At 39.5% G+C, this 16,888-nt stretch overlaps 1 protein-coding gene across 6 annotated transcripts in view; it reads right to left on the reverse strand.

Annotated features, from left to right (window-relative positions):
• Nucleotides 1–16,888, reverse strand: part of ern2 (endoplasmic reticulum to nucleus signaling 2) — a 92,959-nt gene that overhangs the window by 48,592 nt on the left and 27,479 nt on the right. For all 6 annotated transcript variants that reach the window (XR_011887231.1, XM_072268456.1, XM_072268458.1 and 3 more), the window contains 5 exons: nucleotides 13,313–13,427; nucleotides 11,587–11,620; nucleotides 9,858–9,930; nucleotides 5,018–5,090; nucleotides 2,860–2,982 (listed from right to left, as the gene is read on the reverse strand). Coding sequence is in view for 5 of the 6 variants with exons in the window: in XM_072268456.1 (XP_072124557.1) it covers nucleotides 2,860–2,982; nucleotides 5,018–5,090; nucleotides 9,858–9,930; nucleotides 11,587–11,620; nucleotides 13,313–13,427 (418 nt within the window). In the remaining variant the exon portion in view is untranslated. The remainder of the gene's footprint in view (nucleotides 1–2,859; nucleotides 2,983–5,017; nucleotides 5,091–9,857; nucleotides 9,931–11,586; nucleotides 11,621–13,312; nucleotides 13,428–16,888) is intronic.

Consider the following 16,888-nt stretch of genomic DNA (forward strand, 5'->3'; position numbering starts at 1 on the left):
ATTCCCTTCATGTTTATGTATCCCATCCTTAAGAATCCACTCCAATAGCTTCCCTACAACTGACATGAGGGTCCCTGGCTAAAGTCAAGGATTTTCTGTAAAACCTCAATCTTCAGCCAACTGCAAAGCCATTTCTTTTCCCCTGAGGCATTGTGGAGCTTCCAGTCCAAGAAAACTTTGTGCTTGCAATGAGTGATTTGAGTTAGTTCCTGGATCTCCCAGGCATTCTCATCTGGAGTTCTATCACAGGTTATAACGAGAGTGATTTGAGTTAGTTCCTGGATCACCTGGGCATTCTCACCTAGAATTCTATTACTGGTTATAACTAGAGTGATTTCCATAATAATTCAGACATTGCAACCAATTTCTGGTTGCTGTTGATTAGGAGTGCTCAGATTGTCTAAGAGTACTGATAGGTCGATCTTTTACAGGTTCCTTAAGATCTCCAACACTGATACTCTTGTGGTAACATTTCTGTTGTTGCTATTATTTAGAACACAGAAAAGGCCTGTGGCCCAACCCATAGAGGAACTGTGGCTGATTCTATCTTATGCCCGTTTCATGAAGGGATATATATGGTGTTCTTAACCAATGGGTTCACAGCAGACTTAATGCAGACTGATGTTCAACACACACAAAATGCTGGATGAATTCAATGAGTCAGGCAGCATTTATGGAGGAAAATGAAAAGTCAATGTTTCAGGCTGAGGCCCTTCATCAGAACTGGATAGGATGGGTGCAGAAGTGAGAATAAAAGAGTAAGGGAGGGGGAGAAGCAGAAGCTGGTAGGGACAGGTGATTTGGGTGAGAGTGGGGGAGGGGGAAAAGGGGAATAATGTGAGAAGCTGCGAGGTGGAAAGGCAAAAGGCTGAAGAAGAAATCTGATAGGAGAGGACAGTTTGATGATAGGTGATGAGCTGTTTGTAACAGTAGGGGAGTGGAAAGAAATGGAGAAACTGTGCCAGTGAAATGAGGAAAAATAGAGGAGGGAGTGATTACTGGAAGTTAGAAAAAAAAATCGATGTTCATGGAGGCCATTTGGAGACTACTAAGATGGGATATCAGGTGTTGTTCCTCCATTCTGTATCTGGCTTCGACGTGGCAATGAAGGGGGAGGTGTACAGACATGTCAACATGGGAATGGGAGGTGGAATAAAAATGGTGGCCCACCAGGAGATTATTGAGTTGTGGCAGACATAGCCAAGATGCTCAATGAAACAACCCCCCCAATCCACATCGTATCTCACTGATGTAGAGGATGCTGCACCAGGAACATCAGATGCAATGAATGACACCAACGCATTCTCATGTGAAGTGCTGCCTCATCTGGAAGGACTGTTTAGGGCACAGAATAGTGGTGAGAGAGGAGGTATAGGGGCAGGCGTAACACTTAACCTGGTTGTAGGGTTAAGTGCCTAGAATGTGATTGGTGGGGTGAGATGAATGGACAAGGGAGTCATGGAGAGAGAGACCCCTGAAGAAAGTGGAGAGGGAGAGGAAGATAAAATGTACCTGGTAGTGGGATCCGATTACAGATGGCAGAAGTTGCCGAGAATGATGTGCTGGTTATGGAGGCTAATGAAATGAATATCAATTTTCTCTAACTGCTAACCACAGTCTTCTGCTTCTTACTCCTTCTCTTTCTCCTTCCCCATCACCATCCTCCCTTTGGTTCCCTTCTTCTTTAGCCTTTTACTTTCCCCGCCTATCACCTTCCATCTTCCCACATTATTCCCCTCCCCCCTACCTGGATTCAGCTATCCCCTGCTTATTTCTAAAATATCCGTTATAGTTCTTTTAAAATATACTATATACAGCAAACACGTTAAAACACTGTTGAGATATCACCGACATTGGCTCTACAAAATCTTCTAATTATCATCAGAGAATCAATGTCAGCACCCTTTCCCAGACTAACATCCCCTGCACTGAGGCCCAGTGGGTAGACCACAACATCAGACTCCCAAAACAGATACTCTATCCCAAGCTTCATCAAGGTAAGAGGTTACCAGGTGTACAGCCGAAGTGATCCAAAGATATCTTCAAAGATTTTGTGAAAAAATAGAACTTCCCCACCAGTTCATGGTAATCTCTGAATTATGACTACTCAAACAGATAAGGTACATTCAGGATGGTACTGAGAGCTTTACGTCCATTTGTCAAGATCACACTGAATTACAGAGGGAGTTGCATCAGGATCATAACCAAACTATCCACTTGCCTCTCCCACCAAGCAGACTGTATGTGGCAGAGTCTGCCATTCTTTCACTGATCTTATCAGCCGACTCAGAACCATCAGAAATTGAGTGGAAGCAATTCAACTTGATCCTGAAGGACAGCTTAAAATCAACTAAAATCCATCAGGCAATTCACATGCAGCAAGCTCCCACAAATAATAACATGATATTAACTTGTTAATTTATGTAAATTGAGAAATAAAATATTAACTACGACACTGGGGCAGTTCCCCTGATCTTCTTTGCAAGTAGTGATCTGGATCTTTTATCTCTATCTGAGAACACAGATGACCCTTAATCCATAACGTTTCCAAATATTCCATTCCCCACCAGTAGTTCTCCAGCTGTCCTTAAAACACCCTAATGTTGGTTGTTAATTGCTTCAATAATCCCTTTATTTATTCCAGAAACAAGTTAAAAAGTTCTTCATATTTCCATTCTATTTTATCTTACACCCTTGTAATTTATGCCATCACTGGAGTGAATTTACAACGGGATCAACCTTGATAATTTCCTTCCAAAATCACAAAAATATGACTTTGGACACCCTTTTCATTAAACAATTAATCCCAACATCCCAACTCTTTCCTCTTAACAGTTCTAAATACCTCAGCACTCATACCTGTTCGCCCAATGTACAGGAGAGGAGCAGATGGACAAATGTTCCCTGACATATCTGTAGTCAATGTCGTTTGCTTTTCTCCAGTTTCAGGATCTACTACAAACCACAGGTCCTGTTTCTTACCTAATGCAAGAGAACGTATACCACATATATTAAAATTAACAACCGGAGAACAATAAGCCACATCAAAAAGCTTCATAAAAATAATGTTTGCTCTGTTTTAAAACATCTTCTACAAATACGTCATTTAATTGTGAAAGAACAGACCAAATGTAGTCTGGAAATAGAAGGCACACTATCAAATGCAGGAAATCAAATAGCATGTTGTCAGACGAATTCTTATCAGAATTGGTCCTTTCTAATCAACTAAAACGTTCATTGTATTTCTCTGTTCTTGAATTTCAAAGTTCAAAGTAGATTTATTACCAAAGTACATATATGTCACCAGATACAACCCTGAGTTTCATTTTCTTACAGGTATACTCAATAAATCCATAAAGGAATGCTAGCAATATCAAAATCAATGAAAAACCGCATCAACTTGGGCATTCAACTAGTGTGCAAGATATAACAAACTATACAAATACAGAAAGAAAGAAATATTAATAATAATAAATAAATAAACAATAAATATCAACAACATGAGAACAAGAGCCCTTGAAATTGAGCCCATAGATTGTGGGAACATGTCAATGATTGGGCAAGTGAAGTTGAGTGGTTATCCCCTTTGATTCAAGAGCCTGATGATGAAGGGGTAATAACTGTTCCTGAACTTGGTGGTACGAGTCCTTCTCCCTGATGGCAGGAGCAAGAAGACAGCATGTCCTAGGTGGTGGGAGTCCCTGATGATGGATGCTGCTTTCCTGTGACAACACTTCATTTACAAACGTAGATGTGCTCAGTGGTGGGTAAGACTTTACCCATGATGGACAGGCTGTATCCACTTCTTTTTGTAGGATTTTCCATTCAAGGGCATACCAGGCTGTGATGCAACCCGTCAATATACTCTCCACTACACACGTATAGAAGTTTGTCAAAGTTTTAGATGTAAAGCCGAATCTTCGCATGCTGCTGTGCTTCCTTTGTAATTGCACTTACATGCTGTGCCTAGGACAGGTCCTCTGAAATAATAACACCAAGGAATTTAAAGTTGCTGGCCCTCTGATCCTCTAACAAGGACTGGCTCATGGATCTCTGGTTTCCTTCTCCTGAAGTCAATAGTCAGCTCCTTGGTCTTGCTGACATTGAGTAAGAGTTTGTTGTTGTGGCACCACTCAGTCAGATTTTCAATTTTCCTCCTATATGCTGATTTTCTCTTATATGCTGATATGCACTCATATAGTGCTTGACCCATATACTTACATTACTTTCTGATTCAGTTCACCACCATTAACACATTGTTTACTTGTGGTACTCATTAAGCAGCAGCATCACTAAAATTGGCAACATTTCCAGTATCTCTACATTAGAAGATGATACGATGTGTATCCTGGTAAACCTTCATCACAAGGGGATCTGGACATGTATAAAATTGTTTTTATATAACCAAAGAGGTTCCTTACGGTTCTTGTAGCTGGGGAAGGTAGTGGGGATAAGCTCCCTCTACCTATTAAATGCTCCCAATGTCGTGTATCTCAAATAGCTTCTGACAACCAATTCCAGCTCCCGGCCTTCAAGAATGGCTTAACTATTAAGTCTGGTGGAACAATTTCTACTGACAGGAGAAGCAGTAAAGGAAGGGGGTTACTGACACCTTAAAATTAGTTGCTTCAGGCAGACGGGGCATCTGCTGTGGTTGGCAGCTCACTTAGAAGGAAAACTCTGAATCTCTCCTGCCTTGTGGCTATAGCCACTCATGGGGAAAGCTTTGGGATTAAACCCGGAGCTGGAGTCTCTGAGGCAGTCCAATGTTGAGTTCAACATTAACTGGCATCTCCTGCAATGCTGCTGTTGCCAAATTGTATCAGTGAATATCATTCCTTTGGATTTATCAGCTGTGTAGAGAGGGGGAGCCTGCTGCATGGGCAATAGCTTCCTCTCCATATCGTACTGCCCCAGCTCACATACTGGCTTGGATATCATGTAGACAGGTTGCAATACCCATGATTGACCCTGACCAAACAAAGAAATGCTAAGATATTGAACAAGAAATCTTTACCTGTGTACAGTATTCCATCAGAGCTCCGACAAGGAGAGGAATGAACCAGCTCAGGGATGGTGAAAGGGAGTTTCTGAAATAACAAACAACAGTATTTGGCATTCAACAGTGAGGTCAGGTAGGTAAGTATAATTAGGTAATAGCTATTATAATTAGGCTGCCTGTAGATTTTTAAAACCCTCAGAAGGTTGCCGCCTTGCCTCTTTTCGGTAGCTCTGCCCTATCTTTCATAATACCTTTTGAATTTGGACTTAAATACTGGCTCTTCCTTCCTATTCCATGATTTCTGGGACCAATTCAATGACTTCCTACAAGTGGCTATCAACAGGTATATTGTGTGCATATCCTACACATAACAATGTTCTAAATATCAGATTACAAATAACAATGTTCTCTGCTGCTCATGATTTATTCCCACTCATGACCTCAGTGTTGGTCATTCTGTGCTCCCAAATGCTGCCTAATTCTCACCTCGTAGTAGGAATTATAAATGCAATTGGTTTCTGTTCTGGATGTTCCAGTATCTAATCACCTACAACAGTGCTAATCTGAACGATGGCTAGACAAATATAAGAATGTCCCTTTAGAACAGGGATGAGGAGGAATTTCTTTAGCCAGAAGGTGGTGAATCTGTGAAATTCATTGCAGCAGACGGGTGTAGAGGTCAAGTCATTGGGTATATTTAAAGTGCAGGTTGATATGTAATTAATTAGTAAGGGAGTCCAAGGTTTTGGGAAGAGGGCAGGAGAATGGGGCTGAAAAGAAAAATAAACCAGTCATGATCAAATAGTGGAGCAGACTCGATGGGCTGAATGGTCTAGTTCTGCTCCTAGGTCTTATGGTCTATATACATTTCACAGCCTGGGTAAACATTAGATTCCCCATGCAGAATAATCTATTCGAGTGTCAAAATGAATTCAGAAAACCTGGTGATCTAACATGACAAATACTCCTTGAGCTGCAGTATAATCACTAAGCCTTAGGCATTCTGGTTTTCTTAATCTCACTCCCAGAGGGCATTGAGCTAGTTCTATGCCTTTTTATGCTGAATTCCCATAGTCCATAATTCCTTTGGTGTTTAAAAATTTACAGAGTGCAGCCTTGAATATGATTGCTTCACTAACTGAGCATCCCTGTTCTCCAAGTGTTCTGATGAATCACAACATTTTGCTTGAAGAAGTATATTCATATCAGTATCGATGCTTGGTCCTTCACCCTGGGATTATACTGCATAGTTCCCAGTTGGAAGAAACTGGCTCTCAACATCTACCATGCCAATCGCTCTCAGAAATGTGTTTATTTCGTAAGATCGTCTCTCAGTTTTGATAATGGTAACTCCTCTTTCCAAGGTATCATACTCTGGCAAGTTCCCTTGGTTTTGTACTTCATTTTCCTTACAACAAATGCCAGTAAAAATTTTGCCTTACTAAGTGCTATTGTGCCTGCATGTTTACTTGCTCACCAACTAAGACAAAATGACATCTCTGTATGCCAATGTTTTATTAGCTTCTCAGTTTAAAAATTGCTTTTGGAGTTCTTTCTACCAAATCTCACATAGTCTACCAGCCAACTTTTTGTACACACATTTAACTCACTAATGATACAAATTTTTCACATTTTCCTTGACTTTGGATCACCAGCAAACTCTCTTCTCAAATTATATAATTCTGAGCGCAAAGGGCCCAATAATGATCTCTGTGATAACCCATTAGTAATTTGTCATTTTGAAAAACCCATATAGGACCACAGAACTGATAAGGCCAGGAGATCTTTAGAGTCTTCTTCTGGTGGAACAATATTAATCAATTCTCCTGATCTCTCACCACTGTACTGTAATTTTTTTTCTCTCTCTCAAGTGCCATATTAAGGTTCTGATTTGTTTCCACTACCCATGCAGGCTGTCGGCTCTGAATTATTTTTACTGAGTAAAAAAGGCATCTGCTGGCTTCTCTCTTAACCCAGAACTGTAAATTTGTGCCCCATGGTCCTGCTAATGAGAGATATTCTCTCCCTGCCCTATTATCATTACTGTTTATTGTTCTTTATCCATGGTGAGAAGTTACTTCTAACCTTATGAACCTTTTATCTTTGTCTAAGAAAAACAAGGAAATATTTGTACACTTTACTGGACTTAAAATAAACTGAAGGAATACTTTACTATACAAGTTCTGGTGCTCTGTATCAAATGAAAAAATCATAGAAAGACTGATGGAAACTGAAGTGTTAAAATATAATAACATTTGAAACTGAGAAGTATTTGGTTAGATATAAGATTTGAAGTAAAATTATGCAGCAAAAAGTAAAGGACAAAATATGATTGTTCCTGTGGTGCACAGATGGTTGTGATTATAGTTTTCACATAGGAACCTAGCTGAGGTTGAATATCGAACATGTTTGTTTTTGAATATTTAAAAAAATATGTAATAGAGTATATGTACAAAATCCTTCTTTAAGCAATTGGTGCATTAAAACCACAAGAGGGTACATTCTTTGTGAGATAAGCAAATTAAAAACATAGGGATTAATGATAAACAGACAGTTGTGTGCTAAGGGAAAGCTGATCATTTCCAGCCGATCAGGGAAGGCAGCATTTCTGCATTTGGTTTTGAATAACGAGCCAAGCCAACTGATCGTAATTTCATAAGCTTTAGAATAAAAAATATAATGACTTTGTTAACACAGGTTGATTACAGAAAGCTCAGAGGGAATTATAAAGGACTTAAGAAGCCGAAGAGACAGCATGAGAAAAGATGAGCAGCAAATGTTGCAAAGATATTATTTGTTCAAAGATATTATTTGCATGTGAACAGGAAATGGGTTGGAAGAAGACAGATACTGGCAATTGAAGACCAAACAGGAATTGATTTATGGAGATAAGGACATGGCTGGAACAGTTTACATCAGTGTTTAGAAAGGAAGATACTTGCTGGAATTTCAGCATAGGAAGATATAGATGAAATTTTGGTTGAGCAATAAAGTTGATAAAGTGAGGACATGGTTAGCTCCATTTCAAATTGATAAATTAGCTGATCCAGATGAAATGTATTCTTGGTTGCTGAAGGATAGGTGTGAGGAAATTACAGAGGTCCTGTCTAAACACTGAGATGCATGAGTAATGACAAGCTTTGAAAAACTAAAAACATAACACCGCTGTCTACATCAACGTAGGATTAAATTAAGTAACTATGCACCTATCTGATATTTTTGATAGGCTGAGATCAGGGCTATCATGAGAATAACCTGGTAATCGGTTAACTACTTTATTATTGTCATATCTACTGTGATGCAGTAAAGTTTTTCTTTGCATACTATCCTGACAGGTTATTCCATACACAAATACACTGAGGTACTACAAAAGGGGAAAAAATAGCATTCAGAATACAGTGTTAAAATTACAAACAAAGTGCAGTGCAGATAGAAAATAAAGTGCAAGGGTCATGATGAGGTAGACTGAGAGATCAATTTCATTTTCAACGTAAAAGCAGTCTGTTCAAGAGTCTATTGTAACAGTGCAATAGAAGCTGTCTTTGATCCTGGTGGTACATGTTCTCAAGATTATGTCTCTTCTGCCCAATGGAAGGGGTAAAAAAGAGAATGAGAGTGAGGGGTCCTTGATTACGCTGACTGCATTCTCGTGGCAATGGGAAGTGTTAATGGAGTTGCCGAGGTCATCTGGTCAATGGATTAATGAAGCCATTACCAAAACAAAAAAATTATAAGTGAGAGCAGATAAGAGAATGAGAGCACAAACAAATGAATGTAAAAAAATGTGAAAAATGCAGAGGTGGAGGACAAATGCAGAGGTGGAGGACGTATCCAGGTCAGAATGTGCTAAAAGAGAGTGAAAACAGAACCAAAATCAGCTGGTTTACAGCAGAAATGGTCAGTTCTCATACAGACAGGGCAAATGAGTTAGCTGAAGTTGTAGAATTCAATATAAAGTATATAAGGTTGTAATATGTTCAGATGAAAGACAAGACACTATTTTCAAGCTTATATTGAATATTTGTTAAAACATCATAGGAGATCACGGGCTGACAGGTTTGATGGGCAATGCAATGGAGAATTAAAGTGATAGGCAACAGGGTGCTATGAGTCTCTCTTGCAAGCTGATTGTGGGTGCACAATCTGCGTTTGGATTCTCCACTGTAGAGGAGACCACATTGTGAACACTGAATATAATACATTAGTTTGAATGATGTGCAAGTGAATTGCTGCCTCACTTGGAAAAAGTTGTTTGGATCCCTGGATCATGAAAAGGGGAAAGGTAAAAGGACAGATGTACCATCTCCTGTGGTTGCACAAAAAGGTGCTGCAACCAAAAATGTCACTAGGATTTTCTTTTTGCAACTAGTGGTTAGATATAAGGGTCATTGATTTAATTATAGCTGTGTAACTGAAAGGAAGGAACTTACTATGGCTTACGGTAAAGAGACAATGGGGTGGTATTAGCTGGTCGATGCTACACAGAGCATGGGTCAGATGTCTTTCCATGCTTTAGCATTCTGTCATTTCATTACTAAGAAAGGTAGGTCTAGGGTGCAGGGAGCTGACTTAATGGAACAAGTGGCCTCTTCACTTAAGAGTTTTTATTGTTCTATTTTATATAATGTATCAAGCTGGAAGTAAAAACTGGACCATTTTGTGTCTGTACTATTACAGTACAATAACTAGTAATTATAAAAAAGTTTTAGCTTTTCCTACATACTTTGGAAGATGTTAAAAAATAAGCTTGTGGATATGATGCAAACATCAGAGGAGTTAATAGCCACTGTAGCTGAATAATACCCTCAGGAGTAAAATCTATGATCAAGGTTCATTAAAATATCTTACAACTTACCATTAGCCCCTCTTTAGCTGCCCCTCCCATGACATAGAGACTTCCATCAGTTGGATCTGGAAGAAATGCTGGTCTACAATCAGAACAAAACAAGTTTTGTGTAAAACTGGAATCAAGTTGTCACTATGTATCAGTGAAGAGTTTAAATAAGTAGCACAAACTGGTAAACAAAAAATAACTGCAATTAATTTGGCTTCAAATAACAGATATGAATCATTTCAAAGATGCTTAACGTCTTCAAAAGAACTACCAATCTGCACATCATGCAAATATTTTTATATCATCTTAACTAAACAGTGCTATAACATCTATGGTCTGAGTGTTCTTTGGTAGCATTGCAAACAATTGTTCAGAAACTGGGTATGTTAGGGCCTATACTGGAGTTGTGGTATATAGCAAATATTAATTTCAACAGCACCCAGTTGTCAGACCTGAATATGTATTGTAGATTGAGTTTGGTAGAACAATGGTGTTTGTGGAGCTGCAGACTAGGGTCGACTGAAAACAAAGAAACACTCCATTTGACTTGAGCTGCTTGCATATTCCTGAATGCAGTCGAAAGTCAGTGGCGATTAACATTCATTTTGGTTGTCTGGAATGTGGGTGTGAATATGGAGGTGTTTGAAGTTTACATGTAATTCAAAGGAAGTGGATACATTGTAACTATAGAATAGTCCTACTGTCTGGCAGGCCTCTTCTTTCAAGAATGTCTCGAGTATGATGCCTGCTGCTTGTTTTCCGGAATAAAGGCTTCTATATCCACCAGTTTCAGTGTCTCTCCAGTGACTTCATTCACGGTCACAACAGGGTACATAAACCAGAAATAAAAAGTCTCTGGTGTTGTGTGCTTATTTTGAGAAACAACATTAGCAAGCAGTGGTGACTTGATGGCATGAAGATTAGATGACTTGTCAAAATAACACTAGCACTACAATAGATGGTTACACACAGAAGTTCAGCTGAAGGATGTGTTGCTTCACAGTGGGCGGGTAAGGCAGGAAGCAAGACTGGTGGGTGAAGTTTTGGTCCTGCAACTAGAAGCTCATTTAACTGTAAATTAATATCATAAACAGGGGACAGAAAACACTGTGATGAAATGAACATATTCACTTCATTCATAAAATGAGTGCTTCAGCCACAAAATAAAGGGAAACTCCATATATCAATATCGGAACAATCTAGTATTTTTCAGATAAGGGCTAAAACCAATACAAAAGGGCAAAGGCTGGCTAATTTTAGACTGGGAAAAACTATGCACATTCATCACATAGAAAAAGCCAGCATGCACAATGGCCCCAAAACTTCACAATAATTTCACTGAACAAGCAGAGCACCAGAAAGTGAACAAACATTATACTGAGTCCAGTCAGACAACTGAACCTGAAATTAGAAATCCAATATAAGGCTTTTGAAGAAACACTGGGCAGGAAGAAACAGGCTGAGGAAGTTTCTTTTATGAAATGGTACCTAAATTGGCAGGTGGGAAGGTCATTAATAAACCTTGAACAGAATACTGTCATATTGTCCTGAGGCTGGCTGATATACATGTTTGAAATACTTGACTGGATGCTTTCTTGCAAATAGGAATTTTTATTTTAAAATGTATTCTGTGGTTCAACATTACCCGCTTTTGATTGTGCAAAGTTTGAGTGAGCCAACAGACCTTAAATTTGTTTGTAGACTGAAACATTTCCCATCTATAGGATATTAATTTCCAACAGTGACTTACTTGGCCAGGTAGACTGGAACCTGAATGATTGGATCTGAAATATAAATTATAAATGAGATTCATTTCTATTTGGGGAAAGAGCAGTATTAATCACAGATCCCAAAATAGTACGTCAAGTATAAAATAGCACTAAATACTGACTCTGTAACAATATTAAATACAAACTCAGGATTATTTCTATTACTTCATGCCATCAGGTTTAGATTGGAATAGGACTTCGAACTATCTTATATCTATCCAAACAAATTGAGTTTTTTCTTTAAATCTGTTGGGTGAGTTGCATTGGAGATTTGATAGGATATACAACTCACTTCCCAAACATTTTACACTGTAAGATTGCCTACAAGAAGACATACATTAAAGTTTTAGGATTCTAAATATTCAAATATTATTCAATATCCAGTTAATTTAAGGAGTGGGGCAGATCACTGAAGAGAGAAACCATCATGCTGGTCCTAAACTTGATGATTGAATGTTGGTCCTGTAAACAGGGATTATATAATCACATCACCTAATTAAGTCTATTTAATATTACCATTTGCTCCTTTCAGACTTTCCATGACAAGGACAGAGGGTAGATTTACGAGGTTTCCTTTGTCATGATGTTCCTGACATCTATCAGGTTGCCTCATGCCAGTCCTCATCCAATGCATACTATCTGATTTTACTCAGTCTCTAATTTGCATAATTTTGAGAGACTTAACTGCTATTTACTTTCCACTTTCTGCACAAAGACCAAATCAGACTCAATAAGCATGATATTATTTGGACATGAAAGTCCATGTTTGCTCACTACAGAGAGGGCCATTGCACCTGCGTCTTTCTTTTTAAAAAAAAAATTCTGTAACTAAAGATCACAAGATTCTCGGTTTCGGAGCAGATGTTTATTTTCAGCCAGCAAGAAAATTGGTAAATAAGAACCTTTACAAAAGCAACAGCAATTTCCTTAACATCAGCTTTTTTGATTTCTGAATTTTTGCAGAAGCTAATGGATGATCAAAGATGCTTGTGAGTAGTGAAAGATTTTCACTAAACATCTATTGTTTTATGTTGCAAGGCTTATAGGGTGCATTCTAAACAATAGTAGTGCTTCTAAACAGAAAGCCACTTCTATGTCCATACCATATTGTTTTATAATACTTCATTTGTTCCCTTAACATCATCATCTTCATCATGTGCCATGTTGTATGATGTGGGTGATCATGGTCTTACATCTGTCTTTAATCTGAGAAGTTCTAATAAACTCTTCAAAACTTTTGCCTGTCCATCCCTTGATGCAACTCATGAAAGTCAGTCGACTGTGACCTTTTCTTCCATCAGTATTTCCCGTCACAGCTGGAGGTTCAAGCTTCGCTTCCCTTAATACATGTTCCAGAAATTCCAGCTGCCATTTCCGGATTGATGATATCATTCCCCTTTATACTGGACAAAAACATAGCTAAACCCAATATGGAAAAGTATAATTATGACAAAGAACATTATTTATAATGAATGAAATTAACTGTGAATTAAGACCAACCCCAACATTGCATAAGAATAAGGCTGACATTATCCCACTAAGCTATTTCACCCTGGGATAATATGGGATCATAGACTCAGAAAACAATAAGGACCAGGAAAAAAGTTCATAATTAATTAGCTGCACTCATCAACACATCAGGTATTATATTAAAAATGTAAAATGTTCATTTTTCATAAAGTTACTTTAACTTAAGAACAGCTTCACCTTCTTTTAAGGTCCATTTGATCTCCCCAGTCCGTTTGCTAACAGCATGCAGGTTCCCATCAAGTGTAGATATAAACAGCAAGGTTTCTGGGAGAGTCACTGTACTGGCAGCATACTGTAAAACATTATTGACAATTATTGTCAGAATTCAAAGAAAAAATAAAGTAAATCAGAATACAAATCCATGTCCATCTAATTCCAATCTAGGCTGGTAGGAGCGGCAGGACTGGCAGCTCACTGTACTGGGGTTCTGTTGTTTTAGACATGATAGAGCAGGAGGGATTAAAGGGGGAGGGGGTGACATTGCAGGTCAGGGAAAATGTCACGGCAATACTCAATTGGGACAGATTGGAAAGCTCATCTAGTGAGGCTTTATGGGTGGAACTGAGGAATAAGAAAGGTATGACCATGTTAATGGGATTATATTATAGACCACCTGACAGTCTGCGAGATTTAAAGGAGCAAATTTGTTGAGAGAACCCAGACTGTTGCAAGAAACATAGGGTTGTGATAGGAGATGATTTTAACTTGACACATATTGACTGGGACTCCCATACTATAAAAGGGCTGGATGGGAAAGAGTTTGTCAAATATGTTAAGTAAAGATTCCTTAATCAGTACACAGAAGTCCCAACAAGAGAGACTACAAAACTGGATCTCTTACTAGGGAATGAGGCAGGGCAAGTGACAGACATTTGTGTAGGAAAACACCTTGCATCTAGTGATCATAATGCCATTAGTTTCAAGGTATTTATGGAAAAGGATTGGTCTGGTCCTTGGGTTGAGAATCTAAGTTGGAAAAAAGGCCAATTTTGATGGTATCAGAAAGGATATGGCAAGTGTGGATTGCGATACATTGTTTTCTAGCAAAGGTGTACTTAGTGAATGGAAGTCCTTCAAAAGAGAGATTTTGAGAGTACAGAATTTGTATACACAAGAAATTCTGCAGGAAGTCTGCAGATGTTGGAAATCCAAAGCAACACACACAGTGGATGTTCAGGAAATGGAGGAGATGCATGTGATCTAGCATCTATAGCGGAGGAAGGGAAGCCCCGTCCTTTGAAGAAGAAGGACATCTCTGATGACCTGGAAAGGAAAGTTGCATCCTGGAAGCAGATGTGGCAGAAATGAAGGAACTGAGAAAAGGGAATAGCATTTTTGCAGGAGATAAGGTGGAGACAGGGTGAGAAGAGGTATAGTCAAGATAACTGTGGGAATTGGTAGGTTTATAAAAGATGGTGGTCAACAGTTTGTCTCCAGAGATGGAGGCAGGGAGATTGAGAAAGGTGTCCGAAATGGACCAAGTGAATTTAAGGACAGGGTGGAAGTTAGAGGCAAAGTTGATGAAATTGACGAGGTCAGCAAAGATGCATAAAGCAGCACCAATGCAGTCATTAATGTAGTGGAGGAAGAGTTGGGGAGCATTACCGGGGAAGGCTTGGACCATGGACTGTTCTACATAGCCAAAGAAGAGGCAGGCATAGCTACTTCCCATGTAGTTGCCCATGGCTACCCCTCAAGTCCGGGGAAAGTGGGAGGCATCGAAGGAAAAATTGCTGAAGATGAGGACTATGTTCCTGTCAGAATAAAAGGCAAGGATAACAGGTTTATGGAACTTTGGCTTTCAAGAGACATTGAAGCTCTGGTTAAGAAAAAGGAGTTGCATAGCAAGTATAGTCAGGCAGGAACTTGAGGAGTATAACAAAATGCAAGAGAACACTTAAGTAGGAAATCAGGAGAGCTAAAAGAAGACATAATGTTGCTCAGACAGAGAACCCTAAGGGGTTCTACAGATATATTAAAAATAAAAGGAGTGCAAGGGACAAACTGGTCCTCTGGAAGATCCAAGTGGTAATCTATTCGTGGAGCCGAAAGAGATGTAGGAGATGTTAAGTGGATTTTTTTGCATCTGTATTTGCTTGGGAATTGAACTCAGAGTCAATAGATATGAGGAAATGCAGCAGTGAGGTCATGCCCCTGATAAAAATTACAGAGGAGGAGGAGGTGTTTTTTGTCCTGAGGCAAATAAGGATGGACAAATCCCCAGGGCCTGACAAGGTGTTCCCTTGGACCCTGTGGGAAGCTACTGTAGAAATTGCAGGGGCCCTAGCACAGAATCCTTAGGGTGAGGTGCCATAGAATTGGAGGATAACTAATCTTATTCCATTGTTTAAGAAAGACTCTAAGAGTAAGCCAGGAAAGTATAGGCCGGTGAGCCTGACATCAGTAGTGGGAAAGTTACTGGAGGGTATCCTAAGGAACCAGATATATTTGGGTAGTCAGGGACTAATAGGGATAGTCAACATGGCTTTGTGAATGGTATTTAAACAATCTTTTTGAGTTTTTCAAGGAAGTTACCAGGAAAATTGATGAAGGCAAGGCAGTGGATGTTGTCTACATGGACTTCAGGAAGATTTTTGACAAGGTCCCACACGAGAGGTTGGTCAAGAAGGTTCTGTCACTTGGCATTCAAGATGAGGTAGTAAATTCGATTAGACTTTGGCTTTGTAGGAGAAGCCAGAGAGTGCTTATAGATGGTTGCCTCTCTGACTGGAGGCCTGTGACTAGTGGAGTGCTGCAGGGATTGGTGCTAGGTTCATTGTTGTTTGTCATCAATATCAATGATGTGGATGATAATATGGTTAACTGGATCAGCAAATTTGCAGATGATACCAAGAACAGGGTGTAGTGGATAGCAAGGAAGTCTATCAAAGCTTGCAGGGGGATGTGAACCAGCTAGAAATATTAGCTGGAAAATGGCAGATGGAGTTTAATGTTGACAAGTGTAACGTGTTGCACTTGGGAGGACCAACCAGGGTAGGTCTTACATGGGCACTGAGGTGTGCAGCAGAACAAAAGGATCTGGGATTTCAGATCCATAATTCCTTGAAAGTGGTGTCACAGGAAGATAGTATTGTAAAGAAAGCTTCTGACATATTAGCTTTCATAAATCAATGTATTGAGTGCAGGAATTGGGATGTTATGTTGAAATTCTATAATGCATTGATGAAGCCTAATGTGGAGTACTGTGAGCAGTCTTGGTCACCTACCTACGGAAAGATGTAAATAAAATTGAAAGAGTGCAGAAAAAATTTACAAGGATGTTGCTGGGACTTGAGGACCTGTGTTATAGGGTAAGGTTGAATAGGTTCCTTAAGGTTGTTATAGCCGGGGGTGATAATGAGGACAAGCTCCCACTACCTATTTGAGGAATGTGCCTCAAATAGCCTCTGACAACCAAGTTCATTTCCTGGCCTTCACGTGTGGTTTAGCTACTAAGCCTGGCGGAACCATTTCTACTAAAAGAAGAAGAGGCAAAGACTGGTTACCGGTGCCTTAAAACCAATTGCTTTGGGCAGATGGGACTCACTAGCCGTGGTTGGCAACTCATCTAGGAGAAGGAAAATTCTGATCTCAAACCTCCTCTGCCTTGCAGCTATACCCACTCATGGAGAAGGCTTCGGGAGTAAACCTCAAGGGAAAAATCCAGAGCTGGAGTCCCTAAGGCAGTCCTACATTGAGTCCAATGCTGACTGGCAACTCCTGTGACACTGCTGGTACCAAACTGTATCAGTC

The sequence above is a fragment of the Mobula birostris genome, chromosome 9, assembly GCF_030028105.1.
Source record: "Mobula birostris isolate sMobBir1 chromosome 9, sMobBir1.hap1, whole genome shotgun sequence".
Taxonomy (NCBI): domain Eukaryota; kingdom Metazoa; phylum Chordata; class Chondrichthyes; order Myliobatiformes; family Myliobatidae; genus Mobula; species Mobula birostris.